The sequence below is a fragment of the Crotalus tigris genome, unplaced genomic scaffold (assembly GCF_016545835.1).
Source record: "Crotalus tigris isolate CLP2741 ecotype Arizona unplaced genomic scaffold, ASM1654583v1 scf7180000018585.330925593:3314079, whole genome shotgun sequence".
NCBI classification, from domain to species: Eukaryota; Metazoa; Chordata; class Lepidosauria; order Squamata; family Viperidae; genus Crotalus; species Crotalus tigris.
The window spans coordinates 118,048-131,652 of record NW_024097088.1 but is presented as its reverse complement, the minus strand read 5'-3'; the positions used below and the strand labels follow the sequence as shown (position 1 = coordinate 131,652).

The following is a 13,605-nucleotide window of genomic DNA, read 5'->3' as shown; positions in this document are numbered from 1 at the left end:
CCAAAAGCAGCGGGAATCGATTGGGACCTTGTCCAAACTAACCATTTTCTGCAGCTCGGATGGGGGGGGGAAGGTCCATGTTCATAAAAGGAATGAGTTGGAAAAGATTTCAGATTCTGATTTTCTGCTGTTTATGAAATCCCTACAATTCTGTTCAAAGCCAGTATAAAATGAAATAATTTAAAAAAGGCAAGTTCCCTATACAAGGTATTACTTTCCCAGTGTTTCTTTAATCCAGAAAAGCCAAATCCATCCAAATTCATGGATTAACTTCTGTTGTTGAGTATGCAAATTGTTTAGTAGCCTGGATGGGAAACTGACACTTTTAAAGAAAAAGGTCACCTGCCCATGGTTTGTGTTTTTCTTATCTTTAACCAAATGATTTATTTATTAATTAACAATATAATCAGTCTGAAATATTCAATTCAACTCTGTTCAGAATTGACCTTGGAGGTCTTCAACCGGCTGCTAGAGCAGGAGACCCTGTCCAGCTTCACAACCCAGACCCGCTTTCAAACAGTGGAAGAAATCTCTAAGCCCCCTCTGTGTTCACAATTAAAGCCTCTCATTTTGAGAGAATAATTTCAGACATTTATTAAAACATCCATTCCAAAATTGTTCTGGGAAAAAGCCATTATTACAGATATTGACTCTGAGATCAAGTTTAATGTCTTCAGACGTCAAATTCTTTTGAATTATATACCTATTGCATAAGCATGGATGGAAATGGATCCACCGTGCCCTTATTACTAAGAAATTATTTCCATTGGGTCGTAACTGATGGGCCCATATTGCTCAGTGGATTTTCATTTGCAATTTACAAATGAGTTGCATTCAGTTATGGATTGATGTTTATTTTTATCCTGATTTATAAATAACTCAAGGCGGTGAGCATACATAATACTCCTTCCTCTTCTTATTTTCTCAACAACAATCCTGTGAAGTGGGCTGGGAACACAGAGAGAAGGGGACTGGCCCAAAATCATCCAGACAGCTTTCATGCCTAAAACAGGATTAGAACTCGCCGTTTCCTGGTGATTGGCCCAAGTCATCCAGCTAGCTTTCATGGCTATAGCGGGACTAGAACTCTCTCTCTCCGGGTGATTGGCCCAAAGTCACGCAGCTGGCTTTCATTCCTAAGGCAGGACTAGAATTCACCATCTCCTGCTGATTGGTCCCAAGTCACCTAGCTGGCTTTCAGGCCTAAAGCAGGACTAGAACTCACCACCTCTCAGTTTCTAGCCTGATGTCTTAACCCCTAGAACAGGGATAGGCAACCTTGGCTCTTTTATGACTCGTGGACTTCAACTCCCAGAATTCCTGAGCCAGCTGGCTCAGGAATTCTGGGAGTTGAAGTCCACGAGTCATAAAAGAGCCAAGGTTGCCTATCCCTGCCCTAGACCAAAATGCCTCTATAATGAAAAGTGCCTCATATTCATTAAAAATGCACTAAACTTTCAATCCTCGAAGGAATATCACTATTTTTTGTTATTCTTTCCCTTTTCTATTGTTTTTTCCCTTTCTGTTCTCTTTAATAACAAAAAGCCCCCATCTCAGATCAGTTCCAAGCACTGTGAAACAAACTATGAGAATCCATTCTCTTCCTCCGCTCCAATCTTATTCATTTTCACCATATTGAGTATTCATGTGTAGAATAAAAAGATTTTTACATTATAAATATTCTGTTTATATTTGAACATCCAATGTAAGCACGCCACTATATAAAGCAGAATAACATTTGGCTAAGATAGAAAAGCAGCTTTCATTTTCAATCATAATACATTTGCTAGATAACCAAAGTCTTTTTCCTGTCGTGGCTTTTTAAAAACATGGTTTCAAAAATAACAAGAAACTCTAAATACTGTTTAAAATATCATTTCGTGGTATTCACTGAGAAAGCACACCTTAGTGGTTTTGATAAGTAGTACTGAATATAGTTAGCGTTTTAACAAGATAAGATACCCAGAATATATATCCGCCTGGTTCAGGATGAACGTTGATTTATGGGTTGGTTCAAAGAATCCACAGAGAACAGCCTTTTTTATATAGATTGTAGGCTTGCTCATGTTTCATTTCACTTAAATACAGTTTTGTAGGAAAGCACCTGAGCTTGTAAACTACATTGTGCGATATTTCTCGGAGAAGCAATTTTATTGCCGAGCAATTTTTCTCATTGAAAGCAGATCCAGTATCATCCCAACAAATTAAAATGCCAAGCTTCATCTTATAGCCACAGAAGATAAGTAATACTTCTAAACACTGTACTTGGTGCCTTTGTGAAAACATGCAGCTTACAGAATACACATAAGCTGTTCTTATTTAACATGGCTGGGGTATAATTTGGTGTTGTTTTTTTTAAAGAAAGGTAAGCTGTAATTGTACCTGGTTTTAATATGTTTTTTGCTTCCAAATTCTATACAGGATGTCCTCAACTTACGAACTATAATTGAGCCCAAAATTGCTGCTGTTAAGTGAGATATTTATTAAGTGGGTTTTGCCCCATTTTATGACCTGGCCTCAGTTGTTAAGTGAATCACTGCAGTGGACAAGTTAGTAACCTCGTTATTAAGTGAATCTGGCTCCCCCGTGGACTTTGCTTGTCAGGTCGCAAAAGGGGATCACGTGATCACGTGAGGCTGAAACCGCCCTAAGTACATGCCAGTTGTCAAGTGTCTGAATTTTGATCATGTGACTGTGGGATGGCTGCAACGGTTGTAAGTGTGAAAAATGGTCATAAATCACTTGTTGCTTGTTGTGACTTAGTGACTTCACTAAGTGAAGGACACCCTGTTGTAAGTGGAGGACACCCTGTATTTGTATGTATTGTGTGTGTGTGTGTGTGTGTGTGTGTGTGTGTTTGTGCATATGGGAGGGCAGGTAATTTCACTGTAAGCACTGAAAGCAAGGCACATTTTTTCCACAACGCCACAAGACTTTTGTGGATATACACTGAGTTAACTTTCAAGGACAAACTCAATATATTATTCTATTTACATTCCATGTTCAAATGCTCCTTACTGTTTGTTGCTTCAGAAATGCTGAGAAATTGCTACAACAGAGAAAAAGGAAGCGAAAAAAGGGCGCAGCACATTTTTTTTCTGCAGTTTACATATATATAAAAAAGCAATCATAACCGTCTTTGAAAAGATACGCTTCCATTTTTTCCCAGAATATTGCTTTATTTTTTTTCTATTTTCAAATATACAATTTTGACATTACGAAGTTATAGTACAAAAAAAAAATCTCATTATACATAATGCATAGCCTAATAACATTCCAATGCTTTAAATTCACAGATTCGGGCTAAAGCAACTCGCGGACTAAATTTTAAGGCACACTTTAATGCCTTATTACAGATAAGTTCTCGACTTAGGAGCCCAAAAGTCTGTTGCTAAGCGAGACCTTTGTTAAGTGACTTTTGCCCCATTTTACGACCTTTCTTGCTGCAGTTGTTAAGTGAATCGCTGCGATTGTCAAGTTAGTAAGCCGGTTGTTAAGTGAATCTGGCTTCCCCATTGACTTTGCTTATCAGAAGATCACAAAAGGGGATCATGTGATTCCCCCGGGGACACTGCGACCATCATAAATATGAGGCATTTGCCAAGCATCTGGATTTTGATCCTGTGACACCACGGGGATGCTGCAACCGTTGTAAATATAGAGAAGTGGTCCTAGGTCACTTTTTTTTTCAGTGTGATTGTAATTCTGAACAGTCGCTAAATGAACTTTTGTTAAGTCGAGAACTATCTGTACTTTGACACACTAAAGATCTTTCAGGAGTTGTTGGGAATCATTGGTGTCACAGTATATTACTGATATTTTGCTCTCTCAAAAACCTCATACAAAATAACTTCATTGCTTAGTGCAAGAGACCGCCCTTAAAAGAATAAACAAAATACTAGGAACAAATACAACGGAAAAAGGCTAAATGTTTATTTAAGCATTACCAATCCCTCGGAAATCTTTTCACTCTCCAGGCAATGCCCGCACGATAATTAATATAGTCTAAAACACTGATATGAATTCTTAAATATCAGCCTTCTCAATATATATATATATATATATATCTCACGTACTTTCCACGCCTATCTAGAATTGCAATATTCCTCTTTTCTTTCATTTTGCTTTCTACTAACATTCTTTTTCTTTTATCTACTAACCTCCTTTTATACTCTCTCCTCTTCAGTGGCATTTCATCCGCTTGATTATTTCTTGGAACACTTGTTTTTGTTTTTGCTACTATCTACTATCGATCTTGATTGTTTTTTCACAGTGCTGCATTTTGTAATTAGACTGAACCAAAACAAAACTTCCTATTAATTTAAGACTTGGATTTGACAAGCTTAGAAGCAAAATACACCGTTTTTATCCTAGAGAGAAAAAGAGAAAAAGAGAGAGAGAGAAGGAGGGAAGGAAGGAGAGGGAGGGAGGGAGGGAGAGAAGGATGACTTTGCATTTAAAATTATTTCTTCTTTTCCCATCAAAACATTTTTTTAAAAAAAATACTCATCTCTCTTTATTCCTATAGTATCAGAAAGTCTAGGATGATTCTTTTGCTTTTAAAGATTAAATTATTTGAAGGAACTCTTTTTGGGAAGATATACCAGATTAAATTCCACCTGCTGAATTTATTTTCAAATTGTGGGGGGAAAAAACAGTTGCACATTGCACCCCTATGTGTGTGTACTTGCTCAGAAACTGGTCCTCCTGCTTGTTCCAAGTTAAGGATATTTAGGCAGGCAGCCAGAACATCGACAACAGCTGTTGACAACCATCTGGGTCCCCTGCAGGTACACACACAACTTCCTTCTCACTCTGTTTTTAAATGAAACCAGAAAGTCAACACGTCTTCCCTTCCTTTTTACCTGCCATGTATCAAGAGTCCCATCTTAACTGTCATACTAATTATGTACTAGGAATAAGAAAGAGCTTCACTTTGTTATAGCTAATGGCTTCCCGAAAATGAGTTTTGAGGAGTGATTCAGCAAAGTAGCTGTCAGGAAAAGAAAAATCCATTTGGGATGGGTTTTAAGTCTCAGAGATGTAGTTCCCAGTTAGTCTCATGTCATCGTAAACATACAAAATAGGTTTATTGTGACTTGCATGGAGGACAGCTCGCTGGGTTTCTGGACATAGAAGTTTCCCTGGACTTATTTTGCTTTTGCAAAAAGATTCATCTATTTCAGCCGGTCCTGGTAAATAGCAGGGAACCACTGCCCTACCACATCTGGAAAGCATCAGTTTGCAGAAGAGTGCAACCAAGCATGAGCAGACCAGGAAATACGTGAGTTGTGCTAAATGGAGCGACAATTCTGCCAACTTATAAATAAGCCAATTTGAAAATAAGAAATTGCATCTCTGAGGATCATTTTTGTTGTTGTTGTTGTTAGCTGGGCTGTGCATTGAACTATTTCTCATTGGTCTATGACAGTGTTTGTCAACCTTGATAACTTTAAGATGGGTGGACTTCCAGAATTCCTCAAGCAGCCCTTTAGGTATCTGGACTTCAACTCCCAGAATTCCCCAACCAGAGTATATTAATTTCTATGCTCTCTCCCCAGGGATAACAGCAGCCCAGCTGCTATTGCAACAGTTCAGTTAAATATATATTCTTCTATATTTTTTTAAGTTAGAGACTGTCTTCATTTGGTCCCCTTCCTGTCAAGGTTCACTCTTGGTTTTTGTCCAGATGCCTAAGGCAATTAATTAAAGATAGATAGATAGATAGATAGATAGATAGATAGCTATCAATAGGAGAAATACTACGTTCTAATATTACCTCCAAAGTTATAAACAGGGACTGAAAGATTTTTTTCCACCCAATTACTTTGACAAAGTCTCCTGAGGAAGACTTGCAGCTTTTCAGTTTCCATGCCCTCCCAATATATGAGCTTTGGGAAAACAAGCAACTCTTAAAAGTTTTTTATCAAGTAAAAATGCTAGGAGAATGTTAAGTCTGGAGACATGGACACCAAATAATTTTGAAGGGATAGATTGCAGCTGTTTCCACCCATTCAGTTTCAATCTTATTATCTCTGACTTAGGAATGTGCTTTCGAGCTTGGAAAATGCATAGAACACAGTTCAAAAATTCCTAGTTTTCTCCTCTCTTTTTCCCCAGTCTTTTCACTTTTTAATAAAGTATTATTATTCAGGTCTGCTTTTAATTTTTAAACAGAAATGCAACATTAGTTGTGAGAACAATCAGCTCCAAGAACCAAGGGTATCCTTTCCAGCTGGACCATTTTTGTGTCCAGAATCATAGGATCTATTTTAGCCCTGCTTATAACACATCCACTTCCTAACTATCGCAACTGGGTGACACAAAAGAAATTGGTGAATCGTGTCCTATGGCAACCCAGTGTTCTTTCTATGGAGCACACCAATTACTTCATTAGTTCACAGTGCGAGTGTCACAATCTTCCACCAATTTCAAAATGCTGGTAGTTCCCAACTTACAACAAAAACCGGGCCTCAAAATTCTGTTGCTAGGTAAGACGTTTAAGTGAGTTTTATACGCCTTTTCCCTCCTCTATTCCCCCATTACCTTCACTGTTCTTTGTGTTTCTGCATTTTATATTTTGATAAAGACTATTAAAAGTACTTGAACCAAGACGGGAGTGATCAGGACACTTTTGTTAATTCCAGGACACACGGTCCATTCGGCAGGCTGGCGTTGTGCATTTTTTTTCTTTGTTCAGCGTTGTGACGACGAACAAAGAAAAAAAAAAAAGCACAATGCCAGCCTGCCGAATGGACTGTGTGTCTTGGAATTAACAAAAGGCTATCCCTTTAAGAGGAACACTCCCTAAAAACAAGTTATTTTCACCCCTTAAAAAGATGGCCAGGAGTTCCTGGCTGCCCTAAGAAAGCTAAAGAAACTTAAGAGAAGTCTTTCAAAAAATTGTTTTCATGACAAAAGCCCCTCCACTCCCTACTCCAGTCTTTGGCTTTTGGATAAACTCCCCAGATGCCTAGAAATTGAGAACATAGCCTGATTGTAGCAGTGTTCCTTTCCCAATTCTTTTCCAAAATACTATGTCTTTATAGGAGGGTAACAATCGGTTCCTTCTCTAACAGCCCTTATTCCATTGAACAGTGATTGCTTCTCCAGGGACTTGACGAGAAGATGGGATTCCCAGCCCAGGTCTCAGATATGCGTTTGACTGGAAATATGAGGCATTGAATCCCACATACCTCTTGCAAGTGCAACATGCAAGAAAACGCAATACTCAGGAAAAAAAAAAAAACACTTGATGGCAATTTCATGCTGGAATTTAATTCACTGCCTGTTTAAATCCTTCACACATCCCACCTTTCTCGTAATCTTTAGGTGTATACCCTTCTCTCTTGGAGAAAAATAATTTTGTCGAAAGTGTTCATCGCCTTAAAAAATAAAATAAAATAGTGCCTTGCATTTTCCCAAAGGGTTGTACAAACTTTAGTGGAGTCTTGCAAAACCTGAGAAAGAGTACAACCCAAATTGTAAACCCTGAGAATATAATATTATGGTGGAACCACACAGTGTGTCGTTCCAGAGATGTGTCCCTCAGTGAGATGTTACTGATATAAAATTCCTGCTTTCTTTCTTTTTAATCTAAGCTTCAGGAGTGAGGTTTGGAATGAGACAACTTGCTACAGTCAACTTACCACGGCCAAGTCACTGTGACCAACTATAATAATAATAATAAAGTTGGAAGGGACCTTGGAGGTCATCCAGTCCAACCCCCTGCTCAGGCAGGAAACTCTATACCATTTCAGACAAATGGCTGTCCAGTCTCTTCTTAAAAACTCATCATGGCTAACTTGCTACAGGACAATTCAACAATTCAATTTAATTATTTAAAATAATTAAATTTTTGTCATTCACATTCAATTCTGTCCCTCCTTTTGCATCCTTTCTTTAATGACTCTGTTCCACCATTTCTTTGACATTAGTGTAACCCTTGTTCCGCAGCGAGTTGCCCGTGGTGAATTGTCCCAGACCTGTGAGGATAATGGACATTGTGGTCATTCCAGTTAGAGTGGCTTTTAGACCTCGTTCTGGGAGGGGCGGTTGATCCTACCATTACATTAGAAACGAAGCACTTAAATGGAAGTTCTCCGTTGAGATGCAAGAATAAAAAAAAATTGGAAGAGCTTGAATCCCAAGTGGGATGGGAGTCCATCTCGTTCAAATATTAGCGACCGCTTGAGCAAGTAAAGAAAAGCAGTATCTTGCTTGAGGATATTTTTTTTCATGGTTTAGAATATCCTTAGAAATCTGATGGAACAGCACGCACGAGAAGAGACCGTGCTTTGCAATAAACAATTGCAAAATCGGGTAAGAAACCGGGCTGTTGGTGTCCCCGAGGACACTTCTAGCCTCAAATTGCTGAGAACATAGACTTCCCCTGGGAATTTCTCCCTGTGGATACTCCTTGCTGAAATGAATGAATGTTTCACAAGGCTGTGAAATTTCCCGGCCAACAGAGATGTTACCGATGAGTTCAGAGAAGAAGGTAGATCCACACCTGGGAAAGCCAAAGCCCACCAAACTAATTGAGCAATCCAAAGGTTTGTCTCCACCTCATCGCTAGGTGTGCTTGCATGGAACACGCCTAGCTGGGCACACCGTTTCACCAAAACACCCTCCTCCCCCTGAACACCGAACAAAACAACATTACAATCTTTGTGCAAAACCCTCCCTTCCCCCAGCTCTGTGCATATTTTGTAAGATGGGAAGCTTGCCTTCAACGGTGCAATTGTGCTTGGCACAACTGCCTTTAAAAAACAACAAAAAAAAAACGGGCTCTCCGGGATACCGAAGAGCAAATTTCAAACAGCGGACAATACATTTGCAAGAGTTGTACCCTCCGCAACTGCAGGAAAGTGTGAGGGTCGTGGGTGTTTTCTTTTCCTTTTCGTTGCAGGGATGAGGGGCCAACTTCTGAAATGAACTTAAGCTTTATATGGCTCATAGAAACTGGGAAAGTCAAACGTTCCTTCATTCCAAAGTGATTTACCAGTTGAACAGTACGTTTTGGCCCAGGGTCATAAAGTAAATTTGACTGCTGCCTCCGGACTGAACAGAGGCGAAAAATACCTTGAGGAGAGAGATAAGGAAAGTGTCACTCCAACTTTTTTTAAAAAAAATATTGAGCACAATTTGATAATAGTGCACATACTTCGGCAGACATAAACACGAAGACTGCTTTAATCTAACCCTCCCAACATTGGCATAAACTGCCACGTTGGGGGAAATCTAGCCTTCTAACCAGGTTCTAACCAGGTTCTTCAATCAGAAGAACGTTTTGTGTCTCTTCTGGAAGCACAACTAAAAACACCTGACTCATCTTTGGGTGCGAATTCCATACCACCCCTCCCAACACAGGCATAAACTGCCACGTCGGGGGAAATCTAACTTTCTAACCAGGTTCTTCAACCAGAAGAACATCTCTTGTCTCTTCTGGAAGCACAACTAAGCACAACGCCAGATTCTTCTTCTGGTATGAGGGACGGATGGATTCCCTCCCATCCCTTCCAACCTCTGCACACCTACCTTATCGTTCCTTTCGCACAGAAACTTCAGCTTTTGAGCTTTCTTGTGCATAAACACGCCTTCCAGACATCCCGTTTCCACAGCGCGCAGTTCAATTGCTTTCTCGCCCCAGCCCATCACCTGATTGGACTGAAGATATGCTTTTGGGAAGAAAAAAGAAAAAAAAAACAGTTAACAGAGCTTTTTCTTAAAAAAAAAAAGTAAAAGAAAACCCACAAAAACAAAGACAAGTGACAGAGAAAGGGCTGAATAAATGGTCCTGTTCACGGGAAGCTGTTGGCAATAGTAACCCCCTCCTCACACTTCTAGTATTTGTAGCGAAGGCTCCATCTGATAAGAAGAAGAATTACAATCTGTGGGATTTGGGCTTTAGCTTGGACAGGATTATCTTACAAGCTCCTGGAGCCACATTGTGGGACTTTTTCAAATGCTGCTTCCAAGCCTTTGGGGGGGGGGGGCAATGTAACTTAGATATATGCTCTACTAAGTTGAAGGCCAGTGTTCTTAATTCGTTGAGGCCAAAGTTAAATGTGATTTCCTTTATTGACAATCCCATCTCCTAAGAGAAAGTTACACCTCCAGCAGGATGTGTGTGTGGGGGGAGAGGCCAAGATCCATACTAGAGTGAGATTCTTCTTGTTTTCCTTCTTTGCACCTGCCTCCTTTCTTTTTTCCCTTTATTATCACAACCTTTTCAATTTGAAGGTCAAGGCCAGGGACAGCAGGCTTTATCTTAATCGGTAGACTGCACAGGGAAAGCTTTCCAGCTGACATAAGGAGAGAAACACTTTCATAAATAAAAGATGACATTTCCAGATGTTGACGGGCATCCAAAAATACGGACTGTTTGTTCCCATCGAGGCAAGTCAGAGCTTGCCCCATCTATTGTTCGATCACCAGGCTGCAGTCCCAGAGCTGCACCTTCCTATAAATAGATTATGGCGTCTGTTGCTTGGGCCTTCTGATCTCCGTGATGTAGTTGGCTGGGGGGGAAAATGAAGCCTACGGTGTTGCTTCTCTATCCAGCAGATTTTTTCCCCCTTTTCTTCTTAGATCAGGGTATTGTTTTCCGCTTGATTGTTTGTCTGGTGTCAGTCCCTGCTTATCTGGGTATTAGTTGCTGGAGTAGGTGCATTCTGGCTTTAAACAGGGAACAAGCCCCACCCTCACTAGCCCTGAAGAGGTTACCTAGTCAGGTAATGAAATGTCTGCAAGCCAATAACCAAGTTCAGAGACCACCAAGTCCTCCACAGTTCAACCCTGAGTGACATAAATTATCTTCCATTAGAACAATTGTTGCAGCCATGCTCCTAATTCTATGGGTAATCCAAATCTAGATCAGGGTATTGTTTTCCGCTTGATTATTTGTCTGGTGTTAATCCCTGCTTTTCTGGGTTTGGGCTGCTGGAATAGGTGTGTTCTGGCCTTAAACAGGGAGCAAATCCCATCCTCTCTAGCGCTGATGATGTTACCTAGTCAGGTAATGAAATGTCTGCAAGCAAGGTTGACACAACCTTGCTTAGAGATCACAAGGGGCTCCACAGTTCAAACCTGAGTGACAGAGATTATCTTCCATTGGAAAATTGGTGCAGCCATGCTCCTAATTCCATGGGTAATTTAAGACTTTTGAGGAACCAGAAAAATATATCCCCTCATCCCTAAATTTCAAAGAAGGCACACAAGTGTTCTAAAACTCCTGGTGTCCCCTTATCCAAACTGACTGAAGCAAAAGAAAAAAAGATCTATTTCTAATATTTCTGCCGTCTTGTTTTCAGAGTATCGGCCTCTTGTCCAGAGAAGCCCTGAAATTTCAGCTCTGCATCTTTTGAAGAATCAACCGCTTAAGTACGGTAGCTTCACCACTTTAATTTCCCTCCGGAGTTAAGTTTCCTTGTTCCAATTACTAGAACGACTCCACCAGTCTAGTGCCTTAAATTCTTAAAGAGCTCCCTATGTTTCATGTCTTGACCTCTATTGATCATTTCATTCCTCCCTTCTGTCTTTACCGGTTTAAATTTTTGCAAATTGCTTTATTTTATTGCTAACGTTCATGACGCAGAAGCTGGTTGAAATAAGTGAAGAATTAGCTTCCTGAAAACAGTGTGGCTTTTACTTTTGACTAGATACCTACTTGGGAAAATGTTTCCTCAAAAAACAAAATAATAGAGTCCCCCTTGAACTGTAACCAATGTCTAGAGAAAAACAAAGATGACCCTTTTAGGGAAAAAAAAAAGCTGTTCTTTCGTCCTTGCCTTCCCCCCCGCCAAAAAATGATTTTTTTATATTTTCGCTCAACATTGACTACAATTAATCGATCCGAGGCTTTGCCTGCACAAATCCATCTGTGTTGCTTCCATCCTAGCTCTTCCTTTCAACCCTCAGACCTGGTTCTGAGAAATGGAGACGTTTCTCTACTTTAATAGAAAAAAAAATCAAATATTCTGCCTTTTCAGCTGCACATAGGACCAAGATAGGGAGAAAAAATAATCTACAGCATTCCAGGTTCCTTCCAGTATTATTATAGTGAGCTGTAACCTAGCCTGCTTCCTCCAGGATATATTTTTAAAATTTCCAGACAGATTCAGTATCAAAAACTAGGATTTTTCCCCTTCTAATTCTCACCTGCTGATAGCTCTTTTATCTCTTGAGAACTTCACATCATGCAGCTAATGCTAGACTGTCAGGTGAGAGAACCTGACATTATACAGACAGTGTTAAACATTAATGTACCAGGGAAAACAATTGTCTTGACATGTGTTAATTATACCATGCCGTTCTGATTCTTAATAATTAAAAAAAATCATTGGGAAGGTAAGGTATTGTGATAATGGCAACACCAAAAAGGAAGTAACTTTCCCTGCTCTACGAAGTAATAAGAGAAGGGAATATTTGTTTGCTAGGGCTGAACTGTGGAGTCCTTGGTGCTCTCTGAGCTTGGTTGCTTTCCTGCAGACGTTTCAATTACCCAACTAGATAACATCATCAGTGCTAGTGAGTGTGATGTGTGCTCCCTATTTATATACATTAGGTTGTCCTGCCAGTGTTAGCGGGGTGTGTGGTTTTCTCCGTCGTAGTTCTGGGATTAGGGAATTGTTTTCCACTTGACTGTTTGTCTGGTCTTAATCCCTGTTTATCTGGGTGTTGGCTGCTGGAGAGGATGTGTTCTGGTCTTAAACAAAGAGCAAATCCCACTCCTACTACCACTGAAGTTGTTACCTCGTTGGGGAATGAAATGTCTACAAGAAAACAACCACGCTCAGAGAGCACCAAGGACCCCACAGTCCTCTTCCTCCTGCCCTTCTCTTCCTCTTTGCAAACCCTATTTCCTTCAACCACTGAAGTTGTCAACTGCAAGAAAACCACCATATTCAGAGAGCAACAAGGACCTGACCATCTTCCTCCCTCTCTCCTCCTCCTCTTCTTTGCAAACTACACTCCTTTCTAGTACTGATGATGCTCCCTAGCTGGGTGATGAAACATCTGCAAGAACACCACCGTGAACCAAGGACTTTGAAGGAACAAGAGTAAATGTGATTTGTCCACTCCCATGTTTGGTAGGTGCCCAAAACAAATTTAGATGCGGAACTACAAACCTCAGCACTTTTTGCAATCAGTGGCACTGTCAGACATGCAGGTAGATGTGGTTTTAGTATGTCTTCTACTTCCAGTCCATTTTACATACCTACTGATGTGGGCATTTCCCCCCATTGCAAAATGTTTTCTTTGGAGAAGTGCCCATAAATATCAAGGTAGACTCCTTCATCTTCATAAGCCAGTAGAAGTTCCATCCCACTGGTGTTCCGGAGAATGATAATAGCATGCGGATGAATATTTCCCTGGATCTGGAATAATATTTTAGGAAGATTTACATCACGGAACAAGTTACAACTTAAGTAACTACAGTCCATCAATTTAGGTGTCATGACAGAGCATTTAAAAACCAACTAGCTTGGAGATCGGAGAAGCGAAAAAGATTTATCTCTTTGAAAATGTCAATGTACTTTCTCCTGTGTTCAGAGCCGATAACAAAGGAAAAGACACTTCTTTCTTTTTTAATACCAAGTT

At 40.0% G+C, this 13,605-nt stretch overlaps 1 protein-coding gene across 5 annotated transcripts in view; it reads right to left on the bottom strand.

Annotated features, from left to right (window-relative positions):
• Positions 1 to 4,125: 4,125 nt before the first annotated feature.
• The window catches only part of LOC120313125 (mitogen-activated protein kinase kinase kinase kinase 4-like), a 72,412-nt gene continuing 62,932 nt past the window's right edge, over positions 4,126 to 13,605 (bottom strand). For 4 of the 5 annotated variants that reach the window (XM_039354664.1, XM_039354665.1, XM_039354667.1 and 1 more), the window contains 3 exons: positions 13,223 to 13,382; positions 9,541 to 9,680; positions 7,805 to 9,084 (listed from right to left, as the gene is read on the bottom strand). In XM_039354664.1, the coding sequence (XP_039210598.1) occupies positions 9,001 to 9,084; positions 9,541 to 9,680; positions 13,223 to 13,382 (384 nt within the window). In that variant the 3' untranslated portion in view covers positions 7,805 to 9,000. Of the gene's footprint in view, positions 4,371 to 7,804; positions 9,085 to 9,540; positions 9,681 to 13,222; positions 13,383 to 13,605 lie in introns of those variants that run through there. The other variant, XM_039354666.1, reaches the window with a different exon arrangement.